The sequence below is a fragment of the Hemicordylus capensis genome, chromosome 4 (assembly GCF_027244095.1).
Source record: "Hemicordylus capensis ecotype Gifberg chromosome 4, rHemCap1.1.pri, whole genome shotgun sequence".
Taxonomy (NCBI): Eukaryota; Metazoa; Chordata; class Lepidosauria; order Squamata; family Cordylidae; genus Hemicordylus; species Hemicordylus capensis.
This window is the reverse complement of record NC_069660.1, coordinates 79,407,334-79,426,730: the sequence shown is the minus strand read 5'-3', so window position 1 is coordinate 79,426,730 and position 19,397 is coordinate 79,407,334. Positions and strand designations below refer to the sequence as shown.

At 42.5% G+C, this 19,397-nt stretch overlaps 1 protein-coding gene across 3 annotated transcripts in view; it reads left to right on the top strand.

Annotated features, from left to right (window-relative positions):
* The window catches only part of SORT1 (sortilin 1), a 79,395-nt gene extending 61,378 nt beyond the window's left edge, over positions 1-18,017 (top strand). For all 3 annotated transcript variants that reach the window (XM_053251075.1, XM_053251074.1, XM_053251076.1), the window contains exons 12-20: positions 669-771; positions 970-1,138; positions 1,692-1,882; positions 5,735-5,924; positions 8,546-8,662; positions 10,287-10,395; positions 10,866-10,972; positions 12,999-13,110; positions 13,773-18,017. In XM_053251075.1, the coding sequence (XP_053107050.1) occupies positions 669-771; positions 970-1,138; positions 1,692-1,882; positions 5,735-5,924; positions 8,546-8,662; positions 10,287-10,395; positions 10,866-10,972; positions 12,999-13,110; positions 13,773-13,787 (1,113 nt within the window). In that variant the 3' untranslated portion in view covers positions 13,788-18,017. The remainder of the gene's footprint in view (positions 1-668; positions 772-969; positions 1,139-1,691; positions 1,883-5,734; positions 5,925-8,545; positions 8,663-10,286; positions 10,396-10,865; positions 10,973-12,998; positions 13,111-13,772) is intronic.
* Positions 18,018-19,397: the final 1,380 nt, after the last annotated feature.

The window sequence follows — 19,397 nt, the reverse complement described above, 5'->3', positions numbered from 1 at the left end:
ATTCTGTTTTAGAGTGGTTGGATGTTCTTATGATTTGTCTGCTTTGAGTCTTTGAAGAACGATATATCAATAGCCTGAATAAAATAGCAATAAGACTGGAGGGACGTGGTCAGGGTGTGGTGGTACAAAGTCACTGTAAATCACACTTGGATGCCAGATTAAAAGAGTTTTGAGCATAGTAAAATTGCTGTGGCTTAATGAATTCTTCATTAGGAAACTGGCCCCTGCAGAATTGTCACCTTTTGGTGCATGGAACTTGCAATAAAGATAGAAATAAAATGTCTTAGGGGTATCTTGCCACAGGAGTGAAATGCTGAATATTTTGTAGTGAGTTGGGCCCAACCTGGCCAAATAATAAAAGTATAAAATTTGAGTGTTCATAATTCAATCTCTTTAAAACAAGTTCTAGTTCATAATTGGAGGGAGTTGGGATATGTATGGAGGAAGCTGCCTTGGGCCATTCGGGCAATCTGGACCAGTGCCTCAGTAAATGAGGCTTTGAAACTTAGGTTCAGTCTGTTTAGACTTTCCATCAGTGAAGGCTCTCTTTAGTGGCAGGCTTGCTAAGACTCTAGCGGTTTTGCTAGGTTTGCTTTGAATTAGACTGAATCTGGTGTACTTCTGCATTCGGTCTCCTTTTCTTATTTGGATTATTTCATATTTTACAGTGCAGCCTTCACATCCATGCATCCTACAGCATCTCTCAGAAGTTGAACGTGCCCATGGTGCCTGTGTCTGAACCCAACGCTGTTGGAATTGTCATTGCTCATGGTAATCGGTTTACCTTGCACATACACAACATGAAGTAAAATAGTGGGGGGAGTGTAAAGGCATTGAGCTTCTGTTGGCTTCTGTGTTCTACAGATCTAACCTGCTTGGCAAGGGTGGGCAAACTTTGGAAGGAATATATGTGGTAGACCTTTCTAAGAAGAACTATTCACATTCATGGTCTTGGGCATTGTATTGCAGGAAGTGTTGGGGATGCCATTTCAGTAATGAGCCCAGATGTTTACATTTCGGATGATGGTGGCTACACCTGGTCATGGATGCTTAAAGGACCCCATCACTATGCCATCTTGGATTCCGGAGGCATCATTGTGGCCATTGAGCACACCAGCCAGCCTATCAATGTGATTAAGTATGCAGTTCAGTTTCACTAATGTTCATATGGGGGGAGGGCATGAGAGATTTCTGATGACCACATCAGTAGCTCTAGGGACAGTCCCATTTTCAAATAAGAAACTCAATTGCTGTTTTGTCACATTTTAATCAGGACCAGCCTTACCATGAAACAACAGGAAGCGACTGTTTTGGATTTCAGAAAGGGTGCCAATCTTTATCCCTCGGTGTCATTTTTAAATCTAGCCCAGAACAGGAGTGACTTTATTTGGAGGTCAATACATCTGGAACTCCAGCTGGGGGGGAAGCAGTGGGCAGAACACTTTAAGCACCTCTTGTCCTGCCTCCACTTCTCTGCTAGAAATCTTTTCCTGGTGCAGAAGAGAAGTAGCACCCGGGGTTTCAACACACAAGGTGGCCAATGAGCCTGTGTTTAGCCTAACAGGTGTTGGACCCATCCTTTAATCTCAGCATGCTACGTTGATTGCCAAAGGCTTCATGGGGCTTTTTGGTGGTTTAAATGAACCACTTTGAGAATCCCAAACCTCATTGCTCATCATTATCTGTTTTAGGTTCTCAACAGATGAAGGACAGTGCTGGCACAACTATGTATTCCATAAGGAACCTATGTTCTTTACTGGCCTGGCGTCAGAGCCCGGAGCAAAATCGATGAACGTTAGCATCTGGGGGTTTAGAGAGAGCTTGCTGTCCCGCCAGTGGATCTCTTATACCATTGACTTCAATGATCTCCTCAACAGGGACTGTAAGTAGCCTTTTTCCTTCCATGTAACAAATAGGAATGTCAGCAGGCTGCTTGCCATGGCTGGATTTATTTATTTATTTCATACCCTGCCCCTCCAGTACACTGCTGCTCGGGGTGGATGTCTAGGTTGCGTTTGTATCAGATAAGCAGTGCAAATTCTAGGTCCACAGATTAGAATCCTTCAACACAACTGGAGTATCTTGCATAGGCTGCTGGCATGATACTGTGCCTGTCTGTCAAGACCTCAAGGCTCAGGTTCTTGAGCTACCTCTCTGCATGCATGAAATGTTATTCCAGCAGCAGTGAAATGGAGACACACAGAGAAATCCGAGTTGAGTCTTCAGAGACTTGGAGAAATTGAAGTTCACATCTCCACAAGGACTATTGCTTGCTGCACAGTTTGTATTTCAAAATGACACTCTCAAAGTTCATGTTAAGGCTGAAATCCTAAATGTCCTTCCTAGGGAGCAGGAAAAGTCACTAATACAGGTGGGGTTTGGTTTTGAATAAACATGCATATGATTGCACTATGCTAATGAAAATTCAGGTGGTGATGACACCCACCTGCAACCTAAAACAGAATCCATAGGATATCCTTAACTGGACGGTTTGTAATAGCCAGGGCCATCCCTGGAGCAGGGCAGCTGGGCCAATTGCCCAGAGCCCCACACTCCCACAGACCCCTCTGTCTCTCTCCCCCAACTAACCACCAGGCCAGCAGAGGTGAGGCAGGCTAGGGGTGGCAGTGGGGGCGGCGCTTGAGTTATTTGAAAAGCACCATACTTCCCCCTGTTGGGCACCCGGCAACAGCCTCTGCAAACCAGCAGAAGCTCACCCGGAATTCTGCAAGGAGGCTGCCCTGCCTCCACTGCTCACCAGGGCAGAGAGTGGCACTGTTAAAAGAAACCACCTGCCCCACCGGCTGCTGGTCTGGTGGGTAGTTGGGGGCGAGAGGCAGGGGCGGTTCCTGTGCGCTGCTGCCGCTGCTGCCTGGGCTCCACTCAAGAGACTTGCCCCAGCAGGAGGTGGAGGCGGGCAGTCAAGTGGACAGGGCAGCTGCTGCACATCTCTCTTCCTTCCACCAGATTCTGGCTGGCTCAACCCAACCTCCCTCCATCCCAGGCAGCCCTAATCCTGGGAGGAGGAGGAGGACAAGGACGTGTGTGTGTGTGTGTGTGGTGGGGAGGGTGCAGCCATGGTACTGCAGCAGGAGCTGCCGCTGTGGGAGGCCTGTGCCAGCCAGCAGCATTGCCCCAGGCAACGCCCTCCATTCCTCTGGCTGGGGCCCCCTGCACACTCCACCCCCTCCATTTGTTCTGGGCACCATACCCAGCTAGGGACGGTCCTGGTAATAGTGATCCCACTTTAGTAGACAGATTATGTACCAGACCTCTGGGCTACTATTTAAGCCTTTGTTGAATGAAATCAAATAGGTATTCTGCCTTAATGCTTGTTGTTAAAACCATTTATTAGCTGCCTTTGTCAAGGCCCAGGGTATTGTACAACAAATAAAAAGAAATTTCAGTTAAGCAAACACACGTTTGAAAAGAGGGAGCGGGGGGGGGGGAGGATGCAACAAAACAAGCAAGCTACCTAACTGAATTAAAGACTAAACACGAGATGTAGGCTCTTTAGCTTTCTATAATTTTCAGTTTTTAGCTTTTAAAATAACTTTTAATTTGAACCTAATAATGATTGTGGTTTTTAATCTGACAACCTTTTTGTTTAATTTAATTAAATTGTATCTTGAATCTATCTTATTGTTGTGAGCCGCCCCGAGCAGTAGTGCACTGGAGGGGCAGGGTATAAATATTTTAAATAAATAAATAATAAATCCGGAAGGCTGATAGGAAGATTTTTGTGGATCTCAGGTTTGAACAATCTGTGTTGGAAAGTCTGAAGATATTCTTCCTGTGGGTCCCTTATTAGCTGTGCTTGATAGTGATCACTTACTTTCCAACAGCCAGTTGTCACTATTACAGCAAAGAGTGTTTTTTTTAAAAAAATCTCTTTATTAAAACAAATTTACAACACTAGACAACAATGATCTGAACGCAAACAGCAAATCATAATACAGTACAACAAATTCAGATTCATCAATCCATCCAAACTCTAATGTCTGAAGTAGAAAAACAATTATAATTTTCCCAATTACTATAAAGAATAAAATCTAACCAAATAACATAAAAAGCATTATTTGTAGTCTGGTTTGAATGGGACCAAATAATATGGCTTAACTTTTCTGAGATTGCGATATGCCATAAATTCTTATACCAGATGTCCATCATTATGGTTTGATTTTTTTCATTGTTTGGCTAAAGCTATTCTGGCAGCAGTTACCATGAACACAATTAACTTTTTCGATATCACATCTGTATTTACCCCATTTAGTCTTATATTTGCCTGTTAGCAAGGTAAAGCAAGGTTGCAACTGGAAGTTTTATTGCACTCTTCCTGTTAAGGAAAATTACTAAGGAGCGATTGGTGGCAATATGACAATCTACCAGAGATCCTTCTTTTCTTTTTAATTTATTTTAAACCCAGTCAGCTCGCCAGGTAACAGGGAGGAGTGACTCAGTGATAATTCCTCTCACGTGAGCTGGCTGGGTCAGTTCCTTACACTCCAGAAAATACATTCACTAGTGCCAGCTGGGAACGTAAACTTTATTTTCTGGTTTGTAACCCTCTCATCACTGTGAATACCTCTATCCAAAAGGATGAGTCCCTAGAACAAGTAAAGATGAAAATAGGTTCCCTTCTTCCTGCAACCACTCCAGCAAAGCGAAGAGCAGTCTTTTTGGATATATGCTATTTTTACTGGGATCAGGTATCATCTATGGAAAACTTTAAGAAAATTCTCCTTAATTTGGGCTGAAGAGCAAGTAACTGGCTTCCATTTCCATATGTTCTTCCACTCCTGATTCCCCCCACCCCACTGGAAGTTGTTTTCCCAAGACACTTTAAGGCTACGCAGTGGATTAAATGTGTGGTTTATAATCAAATTGTATAATCTTGAAACCATGCCCTTGAGGGGTGTCACCATACTTGAAATTTTGTTAGTTGTCTATTAGTTTGTGCTGTTATTTCTGGGGTTAAAATTAAAGATCTGCATTGGAAAAGATGTACAGGCGTTCCTCGCCAACCACAAGGGTTCTGTTCCTGGAAACCCTTGTGGTTGGTGAATTTGCGGTAGACAAGGCATTAAAATCAAGGGGGAAAGGAGGTTAGGGGAATCGCGGATGTGAAGCAACCGAAAACAAGGTTAAAAATTGAAATAATTGCCCTTGGACCCTCCAATTTTATTTTATTTTTAAATTGTTGAACCACAGATACTCAGATTGCAGTTGGCAAGGATGTTCATAATTTCCCAGTCGCGGATACTCAAATCTGCAATTGGGAAAACGGCAGTAGATGAGGGATGACTGTATTCATGTACAATGCAGGGGACCCAAAATTTCCCCTATAGTCTCTAGGTCAATAGGATTTCCCCACTGGTAAAAGTTACTTAATCTGGCAACTTCCAGAACAGTAGCTGGAATCAAGTGTCTGAACCCCTTTTAAAAAAAGAAAAAGAAAAAGTCCAGTGCATTGGAGGGACTTTCCAAAACCTACCAGAAGTTTGGCCTGGAGTCCAAAAAGTACATCCACCTCCCATAACTCTATGGAAGATTCCACTGCAGTATAGCAGCAGCAACACTGTGGAGTTCTGCAAGAGAGCCCCGGATCTGCTGCCAGACTCTGTATCGGGAAAACTTGACACTATCTTTAGCTAAAAGAGGGACCCAAGAACTGCCTGTTTCTTTTCTGGGAGTTTTGGCTGTATTGACAATCGGATGTCATTCCCTTTTTTAGGTGAGGAGAAGGACTATACAAAATGGCTGGCTCACTCCAGTGACCCTAGTGACCCTGCCGATGGCTGCATACTGGGCTTCAAAGAGGAATACCTGCGTCTTCGTAAGTCGTCTGTCTGTCAGAATGGCCGCGACTATGTAGTGACCAAGCAGCCATCAGTCTGCACTTGCACCTTAGGCGACTTCCTCTGGTATGTTTGAGGAGTTCCTCCTAGCTTCCTCTCCATAGCTAGCTTTGTGTTAGTGCTCTGAAATGGTTAGGGGAGTGACCCTGCTGTTTTTCTCTTTTGGGCTTTCCTGAAATGTTAAGTCGGATTCTGGGGTGGCTCTATCTATCTATCTTATTTTATTTTATTTTATTTTATTTTTAAATTAGGGAATTGCAGTTTACAGTTCTGTAAGGGTATATGAGTTTTTTTTCCAAGAGGACTGTCAGGTGGTTTTAAGTGTTTAGCAACAGGGGACTAGAAGTTTCCTAAAGAGAATTCTTAATTTTTGCAAATCAAATGCAGTATACATTTAAACCAAGAAGATGTTTATGCTGATAATGGTCTCTCCTGTTAGTGAAAGATCATACAGGATTTTGAGTGGGCAAATCATTCACCAACAGATATTGTATCATGTGTGAATGCATGCATGCCTACAGACGCCTATAGAGAGGATTGTTGCCAAATTGGCAATAATCGTCTCTACAAGAATAAATAATGTAAATCTGTATTATTTATTCTGTACAAAATTTGTGTGTGTGTGTTGGCACGACTTGAAATTTCTGGATAGGATCTGGGAGGGTCTATGGGAGAGGTGTTATGCTGCAGACAGTATATAAGGACAAGTAAGCAAACGGTATCCTGGAAGTTTTTCACACCCAGCTTTTAGTTCGCATCTCCTCTGGAATGGAGATGTGTATTCACATATCGGCCAAACTTACTCCAAAGTCCATACAAGCTATTGGGGAGCACTCCACACAGGATTTGAGTTGTTCATTACACATTGGAATGTAGCCCAATTTATATTTGGGGTTAAAAAAATCCACTTTTTGTGTCAATTGGCGGGGGGGGAGGGGCAACTTCGAACTTGCAGTAAAGCCTTGCAGAAAACCCACAGTAAAGCCTGCTGTCTGAGAAAGTTCCTGGAGAAGGACAGAAAACTCAGGTGAGCAGGATGCAGATATCCCACATCTAGACCTTTTTTGGTGTTGTACCGTTAGCAGACACTGCCTCTAAATTCTTCATGCTTCTCTTTCAACTCTGAGATTAGGAACTCAATTTTTGAAAAGCTCAGTTTCATGAGCTTCTCAGAAAGGTTTTGCAGTTAAAAACAGACGAATGGGTGCAGATTTGCTCACATTAAACAGTTTTCTTGTTTTTAAAGGCCTTCATGGGAGCTTCTGTTGGGATAGCAGGGGACCACTCTGCCTCTAGCAAGGTTTATAAACAAATTGAGGAGAGGAGGTGGTTTTAATTTTTAAATGTCAGGAAATATTGCAGACATTAGGAAGCAGGACTGTTGGTAAATTTTATTTAACAAATGTATACACATTCCTTCATTTATGATATTGGGTTGGTGTACAAAGAATAAAATCAGTGACATTACAAACACTGGCAAATACGTGTCCAAGATGCTTTCACAACCCCTGTCTACAGAAAATTATTGCAGTAAGTTTGCTGGGGGAAATGGCAAAAAACATCTAGATTCCCCATAATAGAGTTATAGCTGCAGATTTATCATGTACAAAAATGATTATCTGGAAAGGTCTTTGGAGGTTGAATAAAATCAGCAATGACATTTGTAGTGCAGTCCGTTTGTGGTTATCAGGAAGGATTTCTAATACTGTTTTGGAAGAAACAAGAAGAGACCCGTGCAGGATGTCTTGTGATATTGTCAGCTGTGGCTGATCTTTGAAAAAAATAAAATCACATAGTTTTGGTCTGCAGTCTATTTAACAGTGAGTTCTGGTGTGTTTTTCTATTCTAAACTTCTAGGTTTTTTAAAATCATACTTGACCCAAAGTTCCCTAGCACTTGTGTGCTCAGGTATCTGAATGCAACTTCCATGTGGGCACTGGATCTGCTTTCTATTCAGCGGACTCTCCCGGATGGCAATACAATTTTGAAAACTTCCACACAAGATCCAAATGCCATCCTACTCACAGCCCACATGCTCATGTAGGCTTTCATGCTTTTTCCCAGCGTGATCTTAGTTTCTGGCCACACACTGAGGAGGGACCTCATATGGTTTTCACAGTGACACCTCTTGCACTTTGAGAAGAAACTGTCCCTTTCTCTATTTGCCAGAAAAGTAGCAGCTATGTACTTCTCAGAGTGCAAGAGGTGGGCAGTGCAGTGAAAATTGGGTGAACTCCCTGCTTGGCATGTAGCCAGAGAGTAAAATCGCACTAGGAAGGCGCACAGAAACATATATGGGCATGTGGACTGTGAGTAAGATGCATTTGGAGTTTGTGCAAAAACTTTCAAAATCTTTCACTTTATTGCTGCCTGGAAAAGCCCAATGTTGCTTTTGCTTATCTGGATATTCATGTGCTGATCCCTTTGTCACAAATGTAGAAGATCAGTCCGTGGAAGGAAGGAAGGAACTGGATATTCCAAAGGCAAGTTTGGTTCCTCTTTGAATGTGCCACAAATATTGGGCCAGTGATGTAATTGGTTGTTTTATATTTCAATTCCTGTTGCCATTAAAATGTACCATCATTCTTGATTTTATATGGCCTTTAGATAAAGATACAATATGAATTTATGCTCATGTCTGAATGAATTTAAAGCCTGTCTTCTTGCTCTTGGATATTGTGCTACAGTGATTTCGGCTACTTCCGCCCAGAAAACCAGTCTCAGTGTGTGGAGCAGCCAGAGCTGAAGGGTCATGACCTGGAGTTCTGTTTGTATGGAAAGCAAGAACGGTTAAAGACCAGCGGGTAACTTCCTTTTGGAATTCTAGTCCCTTGGCAAATAGTATGGGAGTTCATTTCCTTAGTCAGCAACTAAAGGAGGTTGGTGGAAGAAGCTGGGTTTCTGTATAATGTTTCAAAGTATTGTGTAGCACTGGAAAATAATTATTTTCTCTGAACATACTTCGGATCTGGGACACCAAGAATCTCCCTTGAGAGATGCTTCTTGCTGCAGTGACTATCGCTGTGTAACTCAATGGGTAGGGCAGAAATAACAGGTCTGAAGACCTACAACAGACTCTGCCTTTCAGGCAGTTCCTTCTACACTCTAATGCTGGGAGGATAACTACGTTTCTGGGTGGAGCGGTCTTGGCATACATTCTGTAGACTCCAAAAGCAATATTACTGAATTATGCTGTCCAATAGAGCATTTCTGATTGGCGAGCGGACTTTTTCAATCTGCCCTGGGCAGTTTGCAGGTAAAATTGCATGTGCTCTGGCTTAGCTTTCAAACTTTAGATACAGACAGAGAGGATGCAGGAGGGTGTTGTCTGGTTGGCTTTCTATGGCAGAAATACAGTTATTGCAGCCCGGAGACATGAGCAGAGTGCTTGGAGTAGTTCTGCCCAACCATGTCTTCTCTTGACACTTTCCTTTCATGGCTGATAAAATTCTGCTGAGAGAGTCTGGCAGGCTGGGCTCAGGAAACTGCCTGTGCTTGATTGCGGGAGGGGACTGGTTCCAGCAGCCTTGACGACTGCTGTGACTAGGCCCCTCTTGGAAAAGCCATTCCTAGACCCATACAGCCTTCACTATTGGCCAGTGACAAACTTCCCTCTTTGGGGCAAGGTACCTGAGAGAATGGTGGCTATTCAGCTTCAGGCATTTCTGGATGAAAGTGGTGTTCTGGACCCATTTCTGTCTGTCTTCAGGCCTGGGTTTGGGACCTGGAGAGCTACTGCCAGTCCATGTAGTAGACAATACCGAGCTAGATGGACCAAGGATCTGACTTGGTATAAAGCAACTTTCTGTGTCCCTATAAGGGGCTGGATATTTTTGTTTAAACATTTTGCGTCCTGTATAGCTTCCAGTTTCCCCCTGGGGATCGCTCCTGTGCCATAATCTGACATAAGCCAAATTAGAAGTAATCTTAATCACGCTTCACCTTGTGTGTGTTGGTTTCTTAAAATGTAACTAGCATTCCTGATGGGGCCCCAATTAGTAACAGGTAAAGGGCAAAGGATGAAAGCTCCCCTCTCTCCTCACCGTGGCTTTGATCTGCAATGCATGTACAATCCATGTACCTCATGGCTATGTACATTTTAAAAAGCCAACAAAATCCAAAACACGTAGGGCCATATAACATGCTTAATGTTGCATCTAATTTGGCCCACAGATGTATCTCAGTGGACCAGTCCTAGAAGAGTGTTGATTTGTTTGGAATGTTTGAAAGCCTTGGATTGATGGGCAGGCTGGCCACCTTCCAATGGGGAGACTGAGAACATGCTTTCACACTAGGAACTTCCTATGTTCTGATGCACTGTTTGGGTATAATTGAATGAAGGGATTAGATCATCCTTGATAGTTTGGGAAGTGATTGCTCTTAAAAGAGTTTTCGAACAACCTACTGAGCCTTTTTGCTGAATTCCAGATATCGAAAGATTCCGGGAGACAAGTGTCATGGTGGTGAGAGTCCCAACCGCGAGGAGACTGACCTGAAAAAGAAATGTACTAGCAACTACTTGAATCCAAGCCAGCTGGTAGGTTTAAACAAACAAACAAACAAACAAACAAACAAAAAAACAGCAAGAAGAACTGTAGGGTTCAAGAGAAAACAGAGGAGCAATCTAGCCACTGTATAAAGAGAAATATGCTACAACAGTAATACTAGAGAAGCAATTTTTCTTAAAATTCTCTTACCAGTTTTAACCTTGCACTCTGTGCAGGCAAGTGTGATGAACAGGCTTTCTGAAATGGCTGCTGAAGCTGTGATTTGGATTCTAAGCTGGAAAATCGAATTGCAGGGGCCTTCACCCTTTCCAAAACAAACGGTTTTATTCTGTCTTCTTAGATCTTCACAGTACTGCTGTATTTCACACAAGATGCAAGCATGGGACCTTGCAGTTTGTGCTAGGAGGATTATTGTAAAAATGGCTCAGTAATTGCAGCGGTCTGGTCTCTAACACTGTGTCATATAAACCTAACAAATCTTCCTCCTTTCTTTCTATAGTCTGCTTCCTCCAGCTCTACTCCAGTCATCCTGGCTGTAATTGGCTTGATGCTCACCACTGCTGTAGCTGGAGTAATCGTCATTAAGAAATATGTTTGTGGAGGAAGGTAAGGCTTGGGAAGGGATGGCAAGATGAGTTAAAAAGGGCTGGGATCATGCACATTTTGCCTCTATGTTGTCTAGATCCATGGCAGAGGTGACTAAAGGTGTGCTGATGGCAGAGATGTTCTCCTCCTCCCAAGAGAAAAATAGTGCAAGCAATAGTTCCACAGTTGACCTGTACTGGCTCAAAACCCTTGTCCACCTAGTTCACCTTGCTAAATAACTTTGTTTGCTGTAGGCCGGCCAAAAGACTCTTGAGCAAACCTTATCATGGCTACTGTAGCCGGGCAGGTCTTTGGATAGTATCCAGTAGAGGTATGCCCTGCCACCCAGTTCACATTCTTTCTAGTTGGCACATTGATACTTGCTTACCATGTACATTTAAGCTTACACAGGCAATCAAAGCTAGACCTGCCCTGGTTACAAGGGGTCATAGCACAATGATGCAGGGGTGGGGGCTAGTCTTACCAAGGAAGGGGTAATTTCACACACACACTCTCCAGATAACAAGAAAAGATAAATGTACACCCTTCATAATATAAAATCAAGTCTGTTAGATAACATCTTATATCTGCTGCAATGTACAGGTGAAACTCGGAAAATTAGAATATCGTGCAAAAGTCCATTAATTTCAGTAATGCAAATTAAAAGGTGAAACTGATATGAGACAGACGCATTACATGCAAAGCGAGATAAGTCAAGCCTTAATTTGTTATAATTGTGATGATCATGGTGTACAGCTCATGAGAACCCCAAATCCACAATCCCAGAAAATTAGAATATTACATGGAACCAAGAAGACAAGGATTGTAGAATAGAACAATATCGGACCTCTGAAAAGTATAAGCATGCATATGTATTCAGTACTTGGTTTGGGCCCCTTTTGCAGCAATTACTGCCTCAGTGAGGCGTGGCATGGATGCTATCAGCCTGTGGCACTGATGAGGTGTTATGGAAGACCAGGATGCTTCATTAGCGGCCTTCAGCTCTTCTGCATTGTTTGGTCTCATGTCTCTCATCCTTCTCTTGGCAATGCCCCATAGATTCTCTATGGGGTCAGGTCAGGCGAGTTTGCTGGCCAATCAAGCACAGTACACTGTATACTTTTCAGAGGTCCGATATTGTTCTATTCTACAATCCTTGTCTTCTTGGTTCCATGTAATATTCTAATTTTCTGGGATTGTGGATTTGGGGTTTTCATGAGCTGTACGCCATGATCATCACAATTATAACAAATTAAGGCTTGACTTATCTCGCTTTGCATGTAATGCGTCTGTCTCATATATCAGTTTCACCTTTTAATTTGCATTACTGAAATTAATGGACTTTTGCACGATATTCTAATTTTCCAAGTTTCACCTGTATGTATAACCAGAGCCCTAGGGTTGAACCAGATCTGATGGAGGCAAATCCATGTTGGTGAAGCAGGGCAGGTAGTGATGGTGCTGAACTCTTCCCATGCTTCACCCCAGTTGCTCTTCGCCTGACTGAACTAAATGCCCAGAGGTATGCCCTGTCTGGAGGGAAGCAGCTGAGGGATGACTCGGGGAGAAATTGCAGGCAGAGGAAAAGTTCACACTACTCTGGCCTTTTCCTTCCCCACATTGTCTCTCTCACCGCTGCCCCTGCTTTAGACCTATATGTAATGATCTATCTGTTAGATTTTAACATGTTGGTTATTTCACCATCTTGTCTAGACCCCTTGATTCAGGTTGATGAAGGTCACTGTTTCCTTGGTACTTATCATAGAGTAGTTTGCCTTAATTTGGGGATCAGTGATCCTACCCCCATGTCCATTACGAGTGATTTCACCATTGAAAATGTGTAACTTTTCCATCTCTATTCTTTATAGTTGGCCAATGCTAAAAGTTGTGCTTTACCCAAAGGAAATTGCACAGAGCAGCAATCGGTGCAGAGTCTTTCTAAAAGTCTTTGGGCTTCACCTCCAACTCTATTGAGAATACTCTGAATTACCCAAAGTGCAGCAGCCATAGACAGAGTTCCTTTCATCTGTATTTGTCATACCCCTAGGTTTCTGGTTCACCGATATTCTGTCCTGCAACAGCATGCAGAAGCCAATGGTTTTGAAGGAGTTGACACACCAGATGCCAGTAAAACTGGTTACCATGACGATTCCGATGAGGCAAGTTTGTGATGGATGTGTGTATGTGCAACTTTCTGAGCAGGCTCTTGCATTGCCAGTGTATGATTTTGGCTTATACCTGTTTGAAAAGATATCTGTATGTCACTGTGGGAAGTGGGGGCGGGAGCAGGCTAAGATCTCCTGTTGTCCCCTGCTAACTGAGCAAAGAGACACCTTTTAAAAGTGGTGATTCTTCTTATTTAGCAGGGGGAGAGCAACTGGCCCTATCCATCCCCAGCACAGCATCCCTCCAGTGGCTGTTGCTGGTGTCCAGTATCCCCTCTAACAGGGAATCCCAGATGTTGTTGACTACAACTCCCAGCATCCCCAGTTGTGATGGCCTTTGGCTGGGAATTATGGGAGTTGTAGTCAACAACATCTGGGATTCCCTGTTATTGGGAACACTGCTGGTGTCTATCTTATGTTTATGAGCCCACTGGGGACAGAGAGCCATTCCATTCCATTCATTCATTCTCACTTATATTTATGTAAACAGCTTTGGGAACTTTGTTGAAAAGCAGTATGTAAATTTTTGTTGTCATATAAGATGTGCTTTAAAAATGCCTGTGATGCATTTACTAGAACAAAATTGAGAAGGATCATGATTTTGAAATGCTTATCAGGAAGACTTCTCTCTCTTTCTCTCTCTTCTTCCTACTTAGGACCTTCTGGAATAGTGATTTTACAAATCATCGCTACTAGGTGTACATGGGTTTGAATGCTGCTACAGAAGGACGTGCACACCGACAGTCCATTTTAATCCCCCTTTGGACGCTTTTCCCATGTCTGAGGGATTCTGTGTTCCCATTGCTTCCACCATACTGCCTGAAACCAGCAAGGCTGCAAGAACTTCCCGAGGGTGGGGAGGGATGGGGGGAAGACGCTGCAGCTCTGAGTGAGGAAGAAGGGAAATCATTTTTTTAAAGTAACATTATTTTAATCAGATTTCTTTTCAGCTTTTAAAGGAAAACTAAATAGGAACATTTCACTAAACATTAGCATCACTAAGTACAACTTACTGTGCTGCTGGGAGAAGGCTCCGCATTCCCAGATGGGTGATGTTGCATCCCACCACTGTGATGATATTGCTTTGAAGTTGTGTGTCCAGCCCATCTCCAAGCAAACAGGGCCATGAGATGCTGTGACAGGGACTGAGGGAGCTTGCTGGCATCCCAAAGGGCTGTGGGCCAAAATGGGCTTGCTTTTTGTTTTCTCTACAGTATAATCAACTGGGTAGACGTGTGCTGTGCAAAGCGGAGATTTCTTCAAGGCTGGAAGTAACTCTGTGGCTGGGTTCTATGATTCCAAGGAACTAAACTGTGAAATCAGCATGTGTGCTGACACCAGTTTTTTAAAAAAACAAACCCTTGCGTGGGAAGAGATTAGTTTTTATCAATTGTAGGACTAAGTGGTACAGATCTTTAGAAGCAAGACTTATTTAGTATGTTATAATATTTTGAAGGAACAGAAATTTAGGTGCTGTTAGATTGGTTTCCTGAAGTACAATTTCATCACTCTGCAAGCAGTACCATGATGTTGCTCCTGGTTTTGTTTTCCATTAGACACCTGTTTTATGGAAAGCAATATATCAGTGGTGGTAACCCATGTTCGACTTTGTTACTGTGCATTTACCAGCTCATACTTATTAGCACAGTTAGATTGCTGTGTTGCTCATGTGGAATCATACACTCTTGTCCAATGATATTCAGTTCACAGAGAGCATGTGAAGTGAATCTTAGCATAGTTATTTAAAGTATTTAAAGTATCTTGAACTATATATCTAAAAACTGATCTGCTGGAGTGCCTACTGGCAATGGAAGTGTCCAGTGCTCAAATTATGGGAGGAAAGGTAAGAGAGCCCTTAATACAGGCTCCACCCCCATGACTGCCCCCAGTTTTAGCCAAATGAGCCCCTCCACTAAGCTAAGAACATTAGCTAAGGGGTCCAGGTCCTCTCTGACACCCCACCCCCACCCCGGTGATTCAAGCAAAGAGCAGATCCACCATGTAATTACTGTTGAAGTTATAATGGAGGACTTCTTGCTAAAGGGAGACCATGGAAGCACAAAGGTAGCTAGTGTTGCTGATTTCTGTTGCTGTCGACCAACTTGGATGCTTGGAGAAATGAGGCCTGACTGTGTTGAAAGATAATGATTCTGAGTGTTTATGTGGATGAGTTTAAGCTTCAGCTACTTCTCTGTACCCTTCTCTTGGGATTTGGTTTTGATGCAGCATAAGGGAGTGGCTAGTTTATTTTTAGGCAAGGCAAAACCTTATGCTCTGACTCTGCAGCACAAAGGAGGACTTTTTCCTAGGCTTCACTGCCTTGTGCAAATGTGTTTTTAGTTAGTGAATATAGTGCTATCCTTTCACTGAGGACCACATCCACTAAAATACACAATTTTTAAAGTGTAATTTGGATAAATCTTCATTATAGGTAGGTGATGATAGATGAACTAGGCTTGATTTGGAATTGGGTTTGGTAAAGTGAGTTGTGGTGTTCTCAAATAGGAAAATTGCCCCATTCCAAATTCATGCTCCTTTGTGTTCCAGCAATTATGTCATGAGCATAAAGAGGCTTGAATGCCTGCTGTAACCCTCTGCAAATCCTCCCAAACTCCACTGTAAGCCCCTAATCCCTGCCTTGCTGTCCCTTTCTCTTCCCCACTCCCAAATTACCTGCTAGCAACACACCCACAGTAATAGGAAGGTTTCACTGGTGTTCTAGAAGCTACCATGGAGCCTGGGAAACATGATTTTCCCAGGGTACTGGAGCCCATACCATGAATATTGGATGCCATGGAAACTACATGTCTCAAGCTGTCTTGTGCAAGGTAGAAAGGAGGGAGAAATACCAGCCTAAATCCATAGGTAGGTGCTACTATTCCATGTCACACATTTTAAGAGTACAACTGAAGTACAACTGAACATGCATCCCATCTTCAAAGATCCCTGGGACATGTTGTTTTCAGAGCAACTGGGTCCATACAAAGGATTCAAGCACCCTGGGGGAAAACTACATTTTCCAGCGTCTCCAGTGTTTGGTCTAGTGCTATGACAGCTTTGAAAGTGCCAGGGAAGTAGATGTATAAGCTTGGACTGTAGTCTAAGCTGACAAAGACTTTTTGGAGGGAGAAGTATACATTACAAGCTGGACAAATTGGTACTCTGGACCAGGCAATTACAGATTTCAGCAGCATCATTAGTAATAAAACCAAGCATCTCTGCTGATTTTAACATTTATATTACGTGTTAACAGGCAATAAGGTTGGCATGTTTTTCATGAACTGTTACCACTTGTCTCCTTATTGTCATTGGTCAGGTGTCCCTTGCAGCTAATCATATTGTAAATAAGAGTGAATTTAACCTGTTTGAGGCATAATGTTGGTCAATCTTTCACTGAGCCCTTCATTCCAGTGAAGTAGGATCCATGGAGTACTCAATGGCTACTGCATACATTCAGTTGGTTTCAATATACTGCTAAAGTCACAGGGCTTTCCATCTCTCTCACTGGTGGTATTTAAAGGATCAGAATCTTGGAAGCAAGTGCTTGTCCTGGCCTTGTTTTCTCCCAAAGGTATTTTGGCTTTCTTGTGTTGTGATGAGGTCCCCACTTCTACCCTCATACCACCGCATCATTTGATTATACCCCACAGGGCTGTTTCCCCAGCCAGCCTTCTGGATGTTGCTCTTTGGTAGAGAACATTATAGAAGGTAGGTGCACCACACTCCTAAGCAAAGATGAATGCTGGGAAACAGTGTTTGTTCTAGGAAGATTCTGTAGCTTATTTCTATTTTTCAAATTCTTACTCCACTGAAAATGAGTCTGCTGATTAATTATGATTTTCAAGGCAGTACAGAAGCAAACTTGACATGTAAATAAAATGCTCTTTACAGTGATTAATACTTGTTAAAATATGGCTACTGGACCTTGAGTTGAAGGGGGCTGAAAAATAATCCTGTGTCCAATAGGGGTACTCTAATCCTGCTGTTCTTCTTTGTGGTCTCTGTGCAGTTACACCTATGGGTTTCTCCATCAGCACAGTATCTTGTTCGGCAACTTCTAGAGCTTTGCCTCAGAGCACTTCAAGTTCATGCATGCAGTTGTTCAAACTCCAGATACTGGGCTGAAAATGAACAAGGAACATTTAATGGAGCTATATTGGTTATCGAATACAATGTGAACTTAACTATCTCACTACTGTCTCTTCCCAGTATTTGTCCAGCTTTCCAACATGTATTAAAACATCTCTGGAAGGCAGACTGGGAAAGAGAGAGTTTATTACAAGACATATCTCAAATAGGCCCATGGCTTATTACATGACTTCATTGCTGTTGACTGTCCCTCTCTTCTCCTCCTGCCTACCCACCGGTCCTGCCTTGCTTCTAAGGCAGGCTACAATGCAGTACATTGGCTGATGCAGTGATAACATTCCAAAGAACTTTGAAGGAATGAATCAAGGGTCAATAGCCCCCACATGCTTGCTGCCCTGTGCACCAGTAACATTCCGCTCCATAGTGTTGAATATGTTGATGATGCATCTTCCTCACTTCTAATAAGGCTGCTGCTCAAGCAACAAAGCAGCCATAGGGATGTCAACATTGCATGTGCTTTGAAGCATTGTCTTCCTGATCTGCCCCCAGGCAAACCAAAATTTTTAAAAATAAACTCCATGCCATGTGCAGAATGGCTGTAGAATACCACATAACCAAAAGCCATAGTGGATACACTCCTCTACACAATTTCCTAAGATGTACAGTCGGAGGCAAGGTGCAGAAAGAAAAAAAATGAAAGGAGCCATGTATAGAGTTTGTATATAAGCCTGGCTATATTATAAATTTGTACTGGTATTTTTCTGTATATTTGCAATATTTGGGTTAGAAATAAAAACCAGAATGGACTTTTACTGGGCCTGTGGTCTAACTTTACTTTGGGCGAGCATGAAACCTCTTAGAGGACAGAGCTTCCCAACGTATGGCCTGCCAAGCTAAAACACGACAATGCGGAGCAACTCAGAGCATCACCTTTCCAGGCTGACCTCACCATGCACACTTGCACACAAGCGGTAGACTTGTAGTTGCGTTTGCTTATGGCGTCACCTCTGCATTACAGCTGCTCAGTCTCTCTTGTTTTGCTTCATGAAAGAGATCACAAGATTGGTGAATGAAAAAGTAATACAAAGAAGCTGTTTGAGCAAACATTATGTATAATTCACAAGGCAAGGAGAAGTCAAACTTAGCAGCAAGTCAGGCTCCTTCAACTCCCTGCACAGATCTTTCATTGGCAGACTATCTGCCAACAATACAATATGGAAGCCTAAATCAGATTGGCTAGTTCCAAACTGGAGAGGAACTGCTAGCATCATTTGGTCCGTTCCTTTTTGTCCTCTCCCAGTATTGCTCCCATTTGGCAATATTTTCTTTTTTCTAAGAGGCAATAAGTTGGAGACTACATGATGACTGATGCTATCTTACTCAAATGGAAATCCATCTTTTTGTAAATTGCATTATGTGAGAACTCTCAAAATACCCTTCTCTGGATGTTCAAAACTGACAGGCACAAAGCTAATTCCAAGCCTAACCTAATGCAAAGCCTTTCCGATGTAAGAGTTTAAGATTAACACCCTGGCTTAATCTCCTAAGTATGGGTAACTGTGAAAGAGGTAGTGACACTTCAGATTACTCTGAAAACCTTGATTTTAGAAGCAAGGCTTAGTGGAAACTCAGGCTATAGAAATAATTGGCACTATGTTAGGGACAGACATCACCAAACATTCAGAAGCAGTTAAGGCTTCTTAGGATCACTAGCTATTTTCTTTTGTATAGAGTAAGAACATCGTCTAACATATTCCCTTGCAAATATTTTATTAATACATAATTTAGATAGAAATTAATACATAATAATTTCATTTACATATTTAATACATATTTAGACAGAAAATACAAATGGCTGTTCTCCCTATTCGAAGGACTTGCACAATAAAACATTGTATAGGTTTTTCTGAGCTTTCTGTGCTTCTGTTTTTCATTCTCATAAATTTTAAAAATAAATAGATCACCTTTACTTCACACTGATACAAATTTGCTTTATTTATTTAATATACTTGTACACTGCCCACTACCAAAGGCCAGTGGTTCCCAAACTGGGAGCCTCCAGACGGTGCTGAACTACAGCTCCTATCATCCCCAGCCACAATAAATTGAAGTTGGGGCTGATGGGAGTTGTAGTTCAGCAACATCTGGAGTTTCCCAGTTTGGGAACCACCGCTTTAGGTGCTTTACAGTAT